Source organism: Bombus vancouverensis, chromosome 10 (genome assembly GCF_051014615.1).
Source record: "Bombus vancouverensis nearcticus chromosome 10, iyBomVanc1_principal, whole genome shotgun sequence".
NCBI classification, from domain to species: Eukaryota; Metazoa; Arthropoda; class Insecta; order Hymenoptera; family Apidae; genus Bombus; species Bombus vancouverensis.
Genome location: NC_134920.1, coordinates 11,524,428 through 11,542,741, shown reverse-complemented (window position 1 = coordinate 11,542,741; position 18,314 = coordinate 11,524,428). Strand labels below are relative to the sequence as shown.

Here is an 18,314-nt window from a genome sequence, read left to right as displayed (position 1 = left end):
CGTTAAACAAGCATTGCAAACGCGATAATTAAATAAAAAGCTAGAATAATATTTCGAAAAGAAAAGTAAAGTACGTAAAGAGCAAAAGAAAAGAAGAATTATAAAAGGAATATAAAACGGTCAAGGAACCGAATCGTCAGTCTGATCATGCGCGCCAGTTGTAACGAGGTCTAAGGGGGAATTATAACGTTTCGTAACAATTGTAATCAGCGTGAATTACAGCCGTTGGATAGCTGCGATGCCAGTGGCGAGTATACGACGGAAGAATCCGATGGGGAGAGGCAGTCGGTTTCATCGGAGGATCTACAGAGTAGCGTTGCGACGTATCGCAGATTCGAAGGTGCACTGGGTTGCACGTCTCAATCGGTGTCGCAAGAGATATTCGACGACGCTGAGAAAACGCCGATCAACGAGGCGCATCCGATGCTGGACACGAGTACGCCAAAAGTCGTGATGCGCTGCAAGCAGAAGCACAACGGGCCCAGACCATGGAGCGTATCTTGTATCTCACAGATCGGGAACAACTCGAATTTGAACCAAACCAATGACCCGATTTCGCAGTTCTCCATAAGCGAAACTGCGCTCCACCAGTTAATCGCTACTCCGCCCACTAAATCCGTATCCCTCGATGCAACGTAAGTAGATAATTCTACATATCTTTGTTTGCTCGTTTTAGAAGCGAATTTGTATCGTAGAAATAATATCGGTTATAATTAGAACGAATAGATCGTAGAATTGGATAGATTGGAAATGTAAATTTTTGAATCGAGACTTTCACTTTTAGATCTTTTTCAATCTGAACGTTCCAAATTTTCAAGTTTCCAATTTACTTCGATGAATAAGTTACAGTATCTTTCGCTTTCGAGACGGCGCGTGTAATTAGAACCATCGAGGTATACACATCGATTTATAGTGTAATCGATGCGCATGGGAGCGCATTATTCAAATCCATCGCGTGTCGACAACCGCGACGTCGCGTTGCCTCGATACCCTATTGCCTCATCGAACTGGCAGACATTTTAATTTCACCTCATTTGAATTACAGAGGATCACGGAAATCGTTCAACAACTCAACGTCCACGTTATTGGAGGAGTCGATCATTTGCCACGACGGCCGTGTGGTTCGAAACAGTTCGTTGCGCAGGAAAAAGAGCAGGTTGCGCAAGAAGAACCTGGTAAGACGATGCTGCTTGCTCGTAGCTAGAAAAGAGCGCGCCAAAGCTATTAAAATTGTTTTCACGTGTTTCCATTCTTTCTCGCTTTTCCGTTTACATAGGGTCGTAAAAGTGACTCCAGTTCGGAAGGTGTGACCGCGAATCATTCGGCGGGAAGCGATGGCAGCTCGTCGAATCAACAACGTTCACCGCGTAAAGTAAGCGGAAATCGCGCGATGCGCACCATTTCGAGAGACTGTCACGGTCGTTTGACTACCCTGGTAAAATCCGGCTCTTTCTCGGGGTGCACCGCTCATCAGCAACTCTCGGCGGAGAGGACGATCGTCAGCGACCCGACACCGCCGTTCAGGTTACCTTGCTGTACTTCGGTGGCTTCCACATCCGAGACCGAGGGTGAGGAACAACGTAACTATACGCGAGGCTGCTTCGCCTACTACGATACCGTTCCAAGCAACAAGGAGCTGTGCAATCAGCAACTGAACGTCGATAGCGACATCGAAATGAATAGCCTCGGAAACAACTCGATCTCCGATCAAGCTTGGGATAATTATCAGGTAACTGGTTTCAACTGGAATCCTACGAAACAAAATTCCTGTTCTTCTCCTTTTTTTGTTTCACTTTTTGTTTTCGTTTTGATATTAATTTTTTGGTGTTTCTTTTTCCTGGTATCGCTTTTAACAAAGTTAGGTTGTGTTATGTAACAGGCAATAATTAGGATCAGAAGCGAATAAATAACAATTTTATGCAATTCTTTGAAATCGATTGTGAGGATATGGATGGAGTACGTTCATAGGTAAGATCGTTTTAGGAAATCTAACTTTTATCTCTTGGAAATTTCACTTGATATTATTGTTACCATAATGATAGTATTAAAGAGTGGACTAGAGAAATTGCCTTATGCAATTGAGACTAACAATTAGGTGGAAATGAACACTCTTATCAAACAAATAAGTTCCTGACAAGTTCCTAACGTTGAATTCTTTTGAAACGATTTATTTAATTAGAAGCATTATGTCGATGTTCATATTAATGGATTCAATAAGCAAATACTTATTTTTAAACTGATCTCTTTTCAATAGGAGAAATATATGAGCGAGCCATACAGTGAAGCGCCAGACGTAGAAACGGCACGAAGATTATTGGACTTTGGAGATGATTACCGAAACTTCCTTGATAGTCAATCCGACTGTGCCTCCAGTATGAGCGCAATGCCCGCTAGTTCTCCACTGCCTAGAAGTCGTATGGATCATGTACGTTCCATTCTATTACTCTTTCTTGATCAAGTGTCCATATTCTTTCTGTGACAATACATCTGCTATATCTTTGCATACGGATTTCCATTATCTTGTATATAACATGGGCCAGTATATGGAATCGCATATGAGTCAATATTTGTACAATGAAAATCGACATTGGTATCATTACATTAAGAATAGAACAATAATTTCTGTTATCCACGCCAAATGTCGCCAAATATAGTTTACATATCCCTAGTGTGATTAATTAATTGCCTTAATGCACAACGATTTATTGTTTTATTTCTCAATGAAATCGTGTCTGGAATTTTGTTTAACAGAAAGTATACCGGTGTCGTAGTTTAGTCATAGCTCTTCCTCTGTGTTGTAGCGTTTCGTTTTAAGGAAGAATAAAGAATCACTATTTGTATATTGCCGTAGAATGAATGTAATTCTTCTGCAGCAAATAAATATTTAATTTTATCTGTCCAACCACAAAATCACTTTAATATTTGCCTTGACCTTACGCCGAATTATTACCTTGCACCAGATATGCTCGAGCATACTTTACTCAATTTTTGCATATACTCCATCTAGACGCATAAATTATTCATGAGTTATCTTTCTTTTCATCTCGAGGGTAATTCAAACATAATGATCATTGGATAGTACTTTCTATTCAATGTACGTATAACATTATCTCGAAAAGAAATTTTCTTTCGCACAACACATTTCTCCGTTGAATCTCTCCGTGTCTTATCAAGTCTTCTTTGAGACGAACGCGTCTTCACGGTGATGATATCTTAACGAGGATAAACGATGTAATTACACATACAGTCACTGCTAGAAATGTCTCGCAGGCGGTATCTGGATCAGAATTTTAATGATAAATATCGAGTAAGAATTTCTACGAATTACACTTTCTCTGAATGAAATTTTATATATATATCGTTTATTGAATTTTTATATACGTTGAAAATATTTCTCATGTGCAGTAATAATTGCTCAAAGTATATTACAGTTTAATACAAATAAGTAATTAACATCTACTGTTGTATAATCGATAAAAAAAATTTACTAACAGTTGCAAATAAAATCAAATTAGATATCTATTGAAATTAATTTTCATATATGATATACGTATCGCGTTGTTAAAATCATTTCTGTGTACAGTAGAATCAGTTTGTTATCTCGACCAATAAATCGGATAACTACGATAGCTATGTTTCAAAAATTTGCCCTTGACTTCAAACGGGTTTTGTGTGCCACTGGCAAGAACAGACAAAGAGAATGTTTAGCTTAGCATGCTTGACTTCAATACATATTGACCAGTAGTACGCTACCATTGCTCTTAAAATTTCCAAACTCGTTAATATAACAGCCATTATTTACAAAGTAATAATAATAAACTTCTTTTCGTTAATAAATTAACATGGATTGATCTTAAAGTAAAATCAATATTACACCACATAAAGGAGTAATAGAAGAAAATTAAGAAAAATTGGAAATTTGTTACAGGAAATAACCGATACCACGGAAGACAGCGACAGTGACGTGGAGGATATACGGAACGTAATCGAGAAGTCGCAGTCTCAGTTATCACTTGCTGAAAGTTTATTCTCGAGGTCGTGCAACGGCACGATACCGCAAGATAACGTACGTAGCCCATTCAGCTTGTACTTTATAGTACAATCCCGGCCTAAATTTTTGGAATATTTGCAAAGAAGCGTACAAAGTTTCTTTTCGTGGCTTTATTGCAATTTATTACGCCTATGGGCCCATATAAGATACTTTTTCTTAATGACTGTATGGCACAATTAAAAGAAGGACAATTAATTTCTCTTTTTGTGTGCTTTGTGTGCTTCCTCATCTTGTAATCGTTACAAGAAAAAAGATTATATCGTCTCGTTTTCTTGTATTTTTGATAATCTTTCAATCGTTTAATTTAGTTAATGCGTATGAGGAATGTCGTGTATTTGGATAATACTGTGTGATGCTTTTTGCTTTCTAAGTATTTCTTTTACAGTTTTATTTTTACTTCTAAACGCTACTGCTTGAATTTATTACTTGACGAAGGTCCCTCGATAGACTTGATTTTTCTTATTATTTATGACATATAGATAATGTATATGTATTTTTTTAAAGGAAAGTTAAAATATATGTATATCTAGCATATTGTATAGGATTGCTTGACACATACATGCTTTGAAACAGTGACATACAAGGACAAATTGCCAATCATTGTATAAATATAAATAAAATTGTAATATAAAAATTTTCTTTTTATGTGTTTCTGATCGTCCATCTGATCTATTACCATTTAACAATAAATAATACAGTATGTAAATAAGAAATTCTTACTCATGAATGAAATTAGTAAAGCGGACAATAATAAATATCATTCAAATAATGATGGAAAATAGGAAAAGGAGATTGTACTAATACTATTCACTTGCATGTTTACTATTCTATCCTTATCCTGCTTGTGTAACCCGTACTCACAAATCATGTTGACAAATATCCAAGTTATTGTACATGTCCCTGAATTGCTTCATGAGCGATTTCACGTTGTCTTTTGCAAGAGTATATTCCCTGAGAGTTATTGCGAATGAATAATTGCTTTTGATCGGTGATTTGCAAGGTGTACTTGAGATTTTTTCTACTTTAATTTTGCCGTAAGTATATTGTCGCATTTTTACTACTTCTAAATGATTTGCTATATCGAGCGGGTAATAGTATTGAGTAATTTAAAGATCGGAAAAGTGGATTTATTTAGAATAAAATTTTCTATGGCGATGGGAATAAACAATGTAGATTGCTTAACATAATCAAAGGAATTCTTAAAATAATTAAAAGAAAGAAGAGTTGTTTCATACTATACTTAATTCCTTTAATAAATTATCTATGCATGAAACTCTGTTGAATTATCTTTTACATACTGGTTTTTAATTATTTTGAGCAATAAGCAATATTTTTAGCATGAACATAGTAAAAACATTGTGCTTGGATTCTTTCTCACTTCTTTTTTGCTACTATCCGATTATACGTAGAAATGTTAACGAAAGCTGAATTTGATTTCACGGAATGTTGCTAGAGTAATTCTTTTTACTTCCAATTAAAGACAATGGAATACGTAGACTGACGTAAGTTTTTATGTTGTAGTCCGAAGTGGAATGTGCGTGTAGCGAAAATCTGCGGTGTCTGCACGCGTTATTGGAGTCCGTCAGCAATTCGTTCCGAAGCGAAAAATACGTGAAACAAATTCGTGGTGAGTACAATCAAATTCACCGTCGATCATTTTCTATTTCACTGTCGTACATGGCCGCTGTATTAGTTACTGCTCTGAGCGGACTTGTATTTTTGCTTCTTTCGTAATTTTATTATTTTATTCTCTAACGCGAAGACATAGAGGGAACATACAGAAGCAGAAAAGATATAAAATATTTTTACTTATGTCATGCGATGAATCTTTTGATGAATACGTTTGAAAATACGTTCTTTCAAATCTTTATAGTATTCAAACATAGTCGAAGGAAATTTATTTTCGACGTAAGAGTGATAATTAAGAGAAAAATCCGAATGGATTTAACGATTGGAATTTTAAATCGACTCGATTTAAGCGTTGTTTCATAAAGCAGCTTGTGTAAATATTATTGTAAAGCAACTGCAAAGACTGATACGCAAGTATTATAGTACGTTACAAATGTGCATTTTTGCTTTCGATGTACATACTTCGAAACCGTATTTCTGAGAAGTGTATGCATTTGAAATAGTGTTATTGATACTAACCGTAACTATAATTGATCGATAAATCTTGTACTTAATTTTGGAATAAAAATTGTAAAGAATAACGAGTGAATCAAACTGTTCGTAATATAATGTAATTAATATTTGAATTCTTGTGATACGTTTGCTCAAATGTATATATAGAAAAGATTAAGATCTTTAAAGATCATTAATTAATTATATTTAAACGATGACTTGCGCACAGAAGCAATGTATGATACAACGATCCTTATATGGCATCAAGATACAAATGCATGTGTAAATTTTTTTGAACTATAAGTTGATCATCTGCATGCTAAAGAGCGAATTATATTTGCACATTAATGTTCGATTTGACCGAGGATCGTGTCCCCAGTAATTAACAATAATTTAAATATCATTTTACGTAATGTAAAATGTATTTTTAAATTTCACCTTTGAAATAATAGAAAGATGCGAGATAATATTACTAGTAATACATTAGTTAATACTAATACTAGTTAACTTTCGATAATGTGAAATCTTTTTTTAAGAAAGGATTACGTCACAATTACTACTTAACTTAAAAATGAATCGGTAACAAAAAAAAGGAGGGGGGAGGGGGAATATTGCTGGAGGAAACGCAAACTGTACGTATCTATTTTTTTACAACACGAATATTGAATTTTCTCGCTTGTTTATATAATTTAATTTTTAATCAATACCTTCCTTATTATCTTTTTATTTGTTGCAACGAACGCAAGTACGAGTGTAACAAACCTTTAGAGTATTTTGATTTTTAGTTCACTTTTGTATACCGTTCATATTGTAACCATTATGTAATAAACACTGCTTTGTTGTGGCTTCCTACTACTAATTATCCTTTTGTTTCTTTTATCACCTACAGTAAATATTATTTGGATTATCAGCCCTTATCTCTAGTTTGGTGGTATTTGTATAGTTTGAATAATGTTCCTTTAATTCGTACGATAGAATGCCTCGAAGATATAGAGCTTTTTATGCATATTAAATAGATTTAATAGATCGTGAAATATATGTAGGATGAATTTGCCAAATGGTGCCTCCTCGTTAATACATTTATTATTTATGAACGATTTCGAATAAAATAATCTTATGGAATTTAATCATCTCGATTATATATACATTTCTCTTAATTACAGTAAGCCTCTACATTATCAAACAATCGAATGCTATTAAATCGACGAATAAGTAGTCTTTACAGCACTTATGTATCTGCTTGCAGCATGAAACCTCTAAAAACGTATTCCGTGTAGCAGCGGAACCAATTTTCTTAATTGCTAGAACAAGTAGCTTTTAAACGGGGGAGAGGGGGGGGGCAAAGTAGTAACTTCGATTACGTTGCATACAGCCTTAACACGATTTCCGTTTAGAATGGCGAACATCTCGCTGAGATTGCACTAGCTTTGTAATATTGAATCTGTGATAACATGCTCGATCTATAAATACAGATTACAATCGGATCGATAAACATCCAATTCTACACAATCTTCTATACCTTCTTTATCTATCTTCTTTGTTATTATAGATGGATAAAATTTCATTTGTGTATTATTTTCCGAGAATAGCTTTATTAAATATAATGAAATACAATTGGCAATTTTTCAAGAAACGTTTTATCGATAGGAACATCCTATTGACTCGAAAACGTACGTATCAGCGTCACAGTTGCGATAAGTCTGTCGCAACTTGCTCCGCAAATGGAACAACTTCATCCATTTTACCTTAAAGATCAGTTCTAAAGCCGGTTCACCTGAAATCAAAATGTATTCAACCGACACCGATCTTTCCAAGCGTATTACCCCAGAAACGTGTGCGAAGAGCTCCGACTTCATCCCGTTCACCGTCCATTAAACAAACGTTGAACTCTGCCGAGTCTTCTTCTATCGAGCTAACAAACGATTATCGCGACCGGCGAATCAAACCGACCCTGAAGGGAAATACGATTAGACCGGTCGCGGTCGATTGTTTGGTCGCGATAATCCGCGTGTGGGTGCTCTCGCGTAGGAGTGTTGCAAGACGCGAGTGCATCGGTACACCTTCGGGTCTCACCTTATAAGAAGCACTGTATAGCCGACGGAACTTCACGAACCGGTACTCGGCCCTGCTCGTGCTCGTGCTCGTGCTCGTGTTGTCGAAGAATCGTCGGCAGCGTGTACCCGGTCAGTAGCTCGGTTTTCCTGGCGCGAGTCGCGACGTCTGTTCCGCTTCTCGTGGCTCGCCTTCTCTTCCACTCAACAGCTGATCCACCACGCGCCGCGTTTGACGTTTCGCAAAGCAGCGCGCTTTTCGAACTGTTTCGACATCTCCTGTGCTACTTTGGAAATTCCTAGTATCGCGAAGAATCGATACATACGTACGCTCGTTCGATAATTTTCATTGCAACTCGAAAGTCAGAGATCGGAAGTTTGAAGATTAGGATAGAGAATAAGAGAAGCATATTTTCGGCGTATAACTTTGCTACTTTCAGATTCGCTGGAACGAAGTTGCGAGAGTCCAAGTACCGGTTTACTATAACAGTAAAAAGCTAGAGGTTTCAGCGATCGTTTCTCTGTAAAAAGGAGAAGAGTCTCGGAATTTTAAGTGAAATCGTGGACACGCTGGATTATTCTAGCAGTTCAAGCATAATTGGCACGGTGAATTAGAAAACTGAGATTCTCGAGAAAAATAAATCGTGACTCGCGTTCGGAAAATAAATCATGGTGTTTGTAAAAGAGGAGACCAGTGTCAGGAAAGACGCACCGGATACCTGTTACGCACACCAGCAGATTATCGCGGAGGATCAGCCGGATGATACCTGTACGTAATCTCCCGTATATTTAGAAGCCTCCATCAGTAAATCTTTTTTTAACGTTGTATCATTTCGTCTCGCAAAGTAGCAAAAATCGACTTGCAAGAATTCGTATTGCGCTGTCTTCTTAATTTACTTATCAAAATTTTAAGACGCTATCCAGTGAACGTTACGAAACATTACTCGATCTCTGATCGCGTTTCTTCTCTCAAATCTTCCCGATATACCGTTAATCCGAATTTTTACCGTATATTTCAACGTCTGTCTCCTTTCGTCCTCTCGTGTAAACATATCTACTCTTTCACGTTTCGGTGTAGAAACGTTCGATCTCTGACATCATCCCGGAAGATAACCTGGTATTCTTCTTCATCAGCGTTCCGTTACCTGTCAAATCGGTTGCTCGTATACCTTTCGTCGTCTCGCCAGAACCAACCGAACTCTGTTATTCGATTTTGTGATCCAACGACGAATTTCATTGGATCTGGTTCTTCCTCGCTAACAACGATTTTATCGACGTGTAAAAGCGGGTCAGGACGGACGTCGGGCTGAGATGACGTGAAACGAGAATCGTAAGACGCGAGCTCTCTGAATATTTATCGATCTGTATCTATGTTCAATGTTCATGCATGGTTTTTGTTATTAACGCCTGATCCTTTCGTCTTCACATTTCCGTGTTCTTATTTCTGCACAAAGAGAAATTTACAAAGAACTTTAATATTTCTTACATATATTTCTTATCTTATATATATATCTTATATATATAATATCTATAATATAATATATATAATAATATATATAATAATATATATATTTTATATATTTTTCTTATGTATGTAAATTGTATGGAACGTTTTCTTAACGCTAACATTGCCAGAGTAGTCGAAATGGTCAGTTTGTATTTTTTTTTATTTTCATTTTGTAGGTTCGCAACAAAAGTTCGAGTAATTTTCGCCAAATAAAACTTCAGCGAATTAATTAAAATGAAAAGCCAAAGTCGGGAGTGGCGTATTGATACATACGTACGTCTCTCCCGTGAGTATCGATTATTTTCTACTCGTTACGTAGTTCGCAATTCGTGATGCGTATAGACGTGCCAGAAGATGTTGAATTCACGGTTAATTTTACCGCGGGCTTCTGACATAATCCTACCTCTGCAAAACAAGATTTCAACCTTGAATTTTCGTCGCTAACCAGATCTAAAACTCGCAAGAATTCGACGCGCAGAAATTTAAATAAGATAAACACGAAAGAACGAAGATAATTTCTTACGAGTGCATCGTCGAACTAAATTTGAAAAGGCGAGAAAATAATTTCGATCCATCGAAAATTGAACGGAATCGATGAGAAGCGAAGTACGTCGTGCGATCTGTCTCTAATTCAAAGTCATCGTCTGATGCCAAGCTTATTAATAGCTTAACTTAATCGATCTGTATTTTCATTACACCCAAGCGACCGGCAAATACTCCATCTGGAATTCCTCTCTGTTCCTGAATTTATCGTTCGCTTCTTTTATAATTTCGTTCTCTTCTGTTTCTCTTCTTTTTTTTTTTCATCTTCGGCTCCAAACCGCGGAAGCTAATGGAGCAACGTTCAATTTTATTGGAACGTAGCCACGGAGCAACGGTTGCTCAGCGAGGAATTACAGTAGAAAGCCCGGGAACACAATCGTCCGGCAACCGTTTCTCCGTTGTCCAAGATCCCATTCCGATAGAAACTTTAGAAGGTAGTTGATTAACGAGCTTGCATTCATTCTCGCGTTAACGTTGACCTGTTTCGACGTGGTCGCTTTCATAACACGCTGTTCGCACGAGCACACGTGGGTGTATCCGCGGATGTTACTCGACGTACGCGCGATGCTCGACTTGATCGCGTTATCAATATATTTTGTACCGAAGGAAAGGAACACGATGATCGGTAGAACTGTCGCGTTACATTTTTTAAATTACCTTGCAACGTTTGTCGAAGGGAAAAGGTAACTTTTACGCTGAATTGACGATACTTTGACCTTCCACGGAAGACGATTGTCAGCCAATTAAAAGGATCGAATTATGTAAATTACAAACGGAGCGTGCGCGCGATAGATTCGAATGAAAGCGTTCGCGGTAGATTACAGGAGCGGTCTACGAATAAATTATTCTCGAGCTATAGATTGAGACGTGTGGTCGGGATTATGTGAGTTTCGAAATCGTTCGTGGCAGAGGGCGTTAATTAATCATTAAGACGTACGCGAGTAAGTATTCGCGATGCCGACAGTAACTAACGTGATAAATTGGCCAACACGATCAGAGAAAGTAGTAATAATACGTATCTTTCTTGGTCGTGTTTCGTTGGAAACTATCTTACAAATCGTCTGAACGTTTAGTATTCACCAGGTTCCGCGATGGTCGTTCTCGCTGACCATGAAACCGATGTAACAGCTAAGGATCTATGTTGCGCTATTTTCGATGGATAAGCTCGATCGTTTTATGGTTTTAGCGAACGATTATGAGCACAGGTACTGCTTACAGCGAGTTACAGTGGCGTAGTTTTACGGGCTTTACGTTAGTTACAGTACGTAGTTTTGCGTAGTTGAGAGAAAATCACTTATGGTTTACCTGTGAGGTATATAGTTCGATGAGTAGGCTACTCTGTAGCGAATCGTTTTATTTGTTATTTATCTACGAAAGACGATGGACAATAAATTCAACGATAAACATACGTTAAAGTGTTTATAATTTATAGGTATATCCTTTTTTTCTTTAGTTCGATCATCAGTCATGAGAACTTATAGTCGTATTTCAAGTAAAAAAGCGATTACTCGGAGAAAAAAGAAAAAACGTTAACCGGAAAAGAGCGATCGATCCACGAAGCGTCGTAAGAAAAATCCGACGGAAATAATTAACGTATCTCGCTTCGCAATTTCCAAGAGGGATGAAAAAAGCGTTTGATTCTAAAACTCGATAAAAACACGGTCTTAATAATACGGAACTAGTGGAGAGCGTTACGAATGTTAAAATAGCTACGCAAAGAACAGAAAACGTGACTCGTCGCGTTTCACCTGTCGCTACATATTCACGTAGTTAAGAAATCCAACTTTTCATTTAGATTTACATCTGCGTCGAAAGATTTACCCGCGGCAGAACATTTACCACGATAATTCGTTCGCTCTTATCAGCCGTACGGCTCTGAAATAATAATAATGTCGGACTAATGTGGCAAGCGTTCGATTCTCAAGATTAATTGCTTCCTTTAGAAACGTTGGCCGAAGGCTATCCGTTCGACCATCCTGATCGTTCCTTCAGGCTAATTCCAGCTAACGGCCAGAAAATTACGCAGATTGCACTCTGGTCGATGATTCTTCGAAATTTGACGTTCCACTTTGTCAAAGACGGTCCGAAGGCGATCGAAAAAAAGAAAAGAAAAAAGAGAGGAGACGGTCGCAGGAAGAAAGACGTACCGTACGCTCGTCCACCGATTTCTGCTCTACTGAACGCAATCGTTCGACCGTGATAACGCGGCACGTATATTACGTGTAATACGCGATACCACGCAGGCCACAATTATTCCGCACATTCGCCGTCATTTCCTGTAGGTCAGTGTGAAATTCATTGCTTTCCATCGACAATGTTTTCCCGAGCGTCTCGCCCCCGTTGCTCCTCGTGCGAGCGCGCACACGCGCACCGACACGCTCTTCCTGCCATTTTCAGCATTTGTCAACGAGCTTGTTGCCATAATAATATCCGTGACACAGGATACACGGATCCTGCTGATTGCCGGTCACGCGAAATTTCTTTATAACGAGATCCGAACCTTTTTATAGCGCACTCGTGGGAATGAGAAATTTAATGGAGATCGATGCCATAGTTCCGCGAACATCGCGCAATATGAAAATAATAATTACGTTTCGTTCGAATTTTTAAGCGGTTTAGTCGTTCGATGCAATGGATTGATTTACTGGCTGAACATGATCGATGGTTTGCCTCGCGTAGCTAGGAATCGCGGCTACGAAAGTCGCTTCAACGACAGTGTCATTTTCTTTTGTGAATTTAGATTCTATGCTTTATGTTCGGGGGTAGCATATTCTTCTATTTGTCGCGTAAAATTCACGGACTAATTGCGACGATTCCATAAAACGCTGAAAAAGTGGAAACTTTTTCTCTTCGTTTTCAAAGGTTACATAGCAGTTCTCGACCCGTTTTGACGACGGCTCGGAATTCGAGATTTCACTTGATAACTGTAGTCCACCGCGTAGCTGTTTTTGTAAACCAGCCGTGACAAAGTGAAAGTTGTTTTTTCCGAGAAAACCGTGAAAAAGCCGGCTCGAGATTTTCCTTCGTAGCCTAGAAATCGCATTACGTTTTTATCGGGCGTGGTAGGAACCCGTGGTGTACGCGGATCGTAGTACGATACCGCGAACGTACATTGAAAAACCTAAAGGCCTTCGAGCTATTTTTATTGGCATCGTCATGGATTGTTGATGATTATGCGAATTAGACGCTCCGCTCTTGGAACTTTGCCGACTAATTGTTAGGTTTCTTCTGGCTGAATTTTTTTATCCTACTTACGTAGATTCGTGTTTTCTTAAATGTCCAACTTTCTGTAACGTGTAGCGTGACTTCGAAATTATATGCTATTTGTCCATTATCATAATCATATATGTGTGTTTAGATATCTTATCTATAGATTTTAAATCTTCTTTCATTCGCTTATCGCTATACTATCGCAGTCTGTTGCTACGTCACAGGATAACCGTTGAAATTTTTATTTCTAACAGTTATTATTGTATCTAGAAAAATCAACGGTATCGAGGTCATAGAGAGAAACTTCTCGTTCGAGCACCGTAGATATTTTGTATATCCACAGTCTGATTAGCGCGTTGTAACGCGTTTTATTCGCACGTTCGCACGCAGAATAGTTTTACGCGTTCGCAACTTTGTTCGCGAAACAGGCAATTAATCTTTCGAAAATCGTTAACTTTCGACGAATCGATCGGTCTTCGCTGTTTCTTCTAATGTCGGCTCGGTTTCTTTTCGTTTCGAGAAATCCTCGTTACTACGAAACACTTTGTTTCTCGTTGAATCTTGTCTTAACGTTTAGGTGGCCGTGGTCCGTAAAACGTTCGTTCGGTCGCTCGTTAACCGTCGTTAGGCCATCGATCATCGTTGATCACACCTGTTGTGCGAATTGTCTACGGTAATTCCTAACACCGTGCTCCTTTCCCCTTTACTATTCACTTTCTTCCAATTCTTGCTTCTTTTTATGGGACAGTAATTACTCGAGTGTCTCGGTCACGGTTACCACGCTGAACAGAAAGGGGAATTCGATCGGCTTTCACCGAATAATTTATTACTTTTGTATTATAGAAAGACACTTCGCGGACAACAGACACTCGTATTTAATCGAACGAAAGCAAGGATCACGGTGTAACGAAGCATGACCTGAGCTATGATAGGTCGTGCGTAGTGACATCAAAAATTGATTAGAACTCGGTAATTAAGGAATCGTATCTGGATGTTAAGTTGTTAATAACTTACGATTTCCACGACCTCGATCTTCCACGTCTTACGCTTCTTTTTCACTCGTCTTTTATTTCCCACTGACTTTCATTCGTAACGTTGTTTTGTTCCCCCTGTGGAATATCCTTACGTTACACGTTGATGTGAATTTATTGCAGCGCGTGGCTTTGGAACTCAGTCGGTCCATTTTGGAAATTAATTCCATAAATTATTTTATCGATCGAATTTACTTATTATTTATGTTAATCCGATAACATTTTCTTAGACGAGTTGCTGGCTTCCTCGATCTGGCTTTCATCTCGACACAAGCGAAGTCTCTTAACTGTAGATATTGGCTTGGCAACTAAGCGATTGCGATACAGTGTCGAAATGGTACAATCCAAGAATTCGTTTTTTTTTTTACTTGCTGTGGTGTCACACGGAGGCGATACAAAAATCGTACCTACGCAATTATCTAGAAGAAAGTATGCAATTAGTTCGATAATTATCTATCTTGGCTGTTATTTCATTCGAAATCGCTCGAATGGCACGCGTTAGACTGGAAAACATTCCGGATGTTATAGAGAGTGGAAAATGCCCTGATTACCGTTATGTCGGGGAAAGCATAAATGCCGGGACATTTTTACGATTTTTCAATCCATTCTTACCGGAGAAAACGAACACGAGAACTTGTTTTTTTTTTTTTTTTTAATTTTTCTAACTCTACCTCGTATCGTTTCAACGCCGTATAGTATCCATCGAGAGTTTCGACTTGAAACTTACCGTTGCAGATCTCGAAATCTTACAATTCCGCACCTCGAAACTTGAAATTTTCAAACTTCGGATTGCAAATTCGAAATATCGTAAATATAGAGCGACGCTCTCCCCTCTTCTAGACAGAGATTTATGGAAATATAAGTGGAAGGTTCGTGGGCTCGCAAAAGTGAAAGTTCTTAAATCGGATCGCACCGTTCAAAACGGTATCGGCCGGTTGAATCATCCATCGGAGTCGTTTCTACATATTTTTAAGGGCGCAGCGTTGTCCCGAGGAAGAAAGTATCGAAGGAAAGTATCGAAGAAACAGGTCATCGAAGCCATGCGAGCTGCTGCATATTCATGCATGCACATATAAGCTGCTTGACCTTAAATATGTGACTTATCTTCTCTGACATAACGTTGACGATGCCTGGGAACGAGTGACGTACATAATAGAGTAACGTTAGGATCGTCACGCAAAAGGAAGTTATTGTGTGTAATTACCTAAGCTGTTTCCGTTGAGAACTCTCTGTTTCTTATGGAAAAAGAAGTATAATAAAACCTTGCTTGATACTCTAAAATATAACTTTTCGTTCTACAGTTATTCTTAGGTTTTTCAAACTTATGTACTTTTTACATTTCCCTTGCGATACAGGTTCTTTTATTGAGACTATTCTTTTCTTTTTTTTTTTTTTACTTTAATTTTTTAACATTTTTTCGATTGTGATTTTTACAAATATTTCTTATATTTCAGGTGTATTGGAAAAGTGGGAGTCCCTGACAGCTAGAATGGAGGAAACGCAAATGGCCGGTGCGCTTCATCGTGAGTTAATAGCTCTACGTACGGAATTCAAAGCAGCACACGATAGACTCTTCTCGTACGAGATCACTCTGGAGCAACCTCACGTACTGGACGAGCGAATTAATCGAATCACGGTAAGAACTTTGCATTTTTATTGCTGCAACCGTATAATAATATCGGCAGTAACGTTATGGGATATTATACGCGAGGTATTTCTAACTATATTTCTCACGGTATCACTTTTGCTGTGAGATGCGTAATAACAGTGTTTGAAAGATCTCGATATAAATTATGCTTTTAAATCGCGAGATCCGGTGACACTGTTCCTCCCGGTTCGTGTCTAATACAGATGTACCAAGCGTCGATAAGATTGCCTTGGTCGGTAATCGAATCCCTTCGTCGGTATCTTACAGATGAATCGTATACCGACTGATATAGTATCTTCTCTGAATAAACGCCGACTATAGATGGCGCAAAATCATTCTTTCCCATAAGTTAAGTTAAATATCGAGAATCACGATTTTTCCGCTATATCGTTGAAATAAAATTACACACCGACGATAAGAATATTCCGTAATCCTCTCCCGCTTCGATATAGTCAAAAACTAGCCAGAGATACAAGCAAAAGACGTTGTTCGGTTCGTAAAGCAATTTTTCGACAACGTTTGAATAAATATGCCATCTTTCGAACAGTACCAAGCGTTTTCTTCGAAGTTCTTCTAAGTCTCTTAAATCGGATCTCGTTGATCCTCGTTTTAACGCGCGACATTCGATTTGGGAAAGTATTCGCGAGCGTTCGCCAGAGCGGAACAAGCTCGGGCATTATTAAAAACATCCTCGAGAAGTTGGCGAGAGCCGTGACGGGGAGGGGCTCGAGATGAAAGTAGGCGAAATAGAAGTAAGAAAAAGAGGAAAAGGGGGATGGTGTAGGGCACGGTGGAGCGCGGAACAACCGGGGATGGCGGTCGCGGAGGAAGAGGAGTATAAAGAGAGGGAGAGACCAGTCAGGAGGCAAGGATAGAGGCAGAGAGTGGCGTAAAAGCGTAGTCGTGTCGCACGTACGCTCGTCTGACGGCGACGTGCCCGGCATCGCAACTCGCCAGAGCGAACGCCGACGAACCTGGCCAACCCTCTGAGTTCCACCCCCCGAGAGTCATCCCCAGCCTGCCTCTACCCTCCGTGAACCCCTCTCTGGAAACCTCTGGAACACCCTGGTCTCCACCTCCTCCTTCCTGTTTCTCTCTTCGTCTCGCTTACTTTCCACGATTCTCCGCTACACCAGGGGCTCTTCTTCTCATTTTCGCCTCAACTTTCTTCGATCCTCCCCCGGTCTTACGCTTTTTCCCGTCTTTTTCTTCTTCACCCCTTTTTCTCCTCTCCCTTTCTCGCTCGCAAACCGTCCTGCTCTCTCTTCGTAGCCTGCTGCACGCCCCTCGTCCCCCTGTTCCTCGTAATATCCCTAACATCCCTACCAACCTCATTGCGAAGACCAAACACATGCTCCCTATCTATCATCAAGATGTATTAGCGTCCAACATTTGCCGGGTGAACTCGTCGCTGTGCTGCATTATGCAGCAGGCGCGAGGCTGTCTAGCCGCCGACATTCACCTCGCCTCCCCTCCTCTCCCCACGTGCTTCTTGTTTTACATGTTTTCGCGTGCCACGTTCCACGTAACCGGTCCTCATCCAACGGTTCGATCGACCAGCTACGACGAAACGCTGGGTCCAAGTTCGAGAGCCTGCTTCGTCCCACGTGCTAGAACGTGGCAGACCGAGCTGACGGACGATGTACGACAGGGTCGAGCGTGTGCACGAGGTTTCGCACGCGACGAAGCCTGTCGATGGTTTAGGGCTAGCGAGAGAGGGTTGACGCGCCGTTGAGGTAAGCCGTGCACTGGGGTTCGAGAAGCACGCGCTTCGAGGATTAGCTCGCTGTGGAAAGCGGGGCTTCGCGTTACATACTGGTTTTGCGGGCGAGAGTACTTTTTTTTTTTTGGCTGGATTTTGAGCGGAGTTAAAACGGCGTGAGAAGGTTTTAAAGGTTTTATATCGGTTGATTCTCGTTTGGAAATGTTTTCCATAGCAACTCGTAGACTAGCTTTCTCGTCTCTTTGGTAAATTTCTTGCTCGTGAAAATATGAATTTGCGTAAACGCGCTGCTCGGTGCACTTATACGGTGTAAGCAACATTCTCAGCGCGAAACGTCGCACGATACACGGACTGAAAAATAAAAAGGGGGCGGGGAAGGAAACGTTGGAAGCATCGACACGTTCGCCAGACAGATTCTCGTTGAGACGG

The 18,314-nt window shown here is 39.5% G+C and overlaps 1 protein-coding gene across 5 annotated transcripts in view; it reads left to right on the top strand.

The window, feature by feature from the left end:
• The window catches only part of LOC117158274 (uncharacterized), a 119,151-nt gene that overhangs the window by 76,082 nt on the left and 24,755 nt on the right, over nucleotides 1-18,314 (top strand). For 4 of the 5 annotated variants that reach the window (XM_033336984.2, XM_033336985.2, XM_076622293.1 and 1 more), the window contains exons 11-17: nucleotides 211-635; nucleotides 1,046-1,175; nucleotides 1,277-1,729; nucleotides 2,255-2,425; nucleotides 3,929-4,066; nucleotides 5,573-5,678; nucleotides 15,969-16,150. In XM_033336984.2, coding sequence (XP_033192875.1) covers nucleotides 211-635; nucleotides 1,046-1,175; nucleotides 1,277-1,729; nucleotides 2,255-2,425; nucleotides 3,929-4,066; nucleotides 5,573-5,678; nucleotides 15,969-16,150 — 1,605 coding nt within the window. The remainder of the gene's footprint in view (nucleotides 1-210; nucleotides 636-1,045; nucleotides 1,176-1,276; nucleotides 1,730-2,254; nucleotides 2,426-3,928; nucleotides 4,067-5,572; nucleotides 5,679-15,968; nucleotides 16,151-18,314) is intronic. The other variant, XM_076622294.1, reaches the window with a different exon arrangement.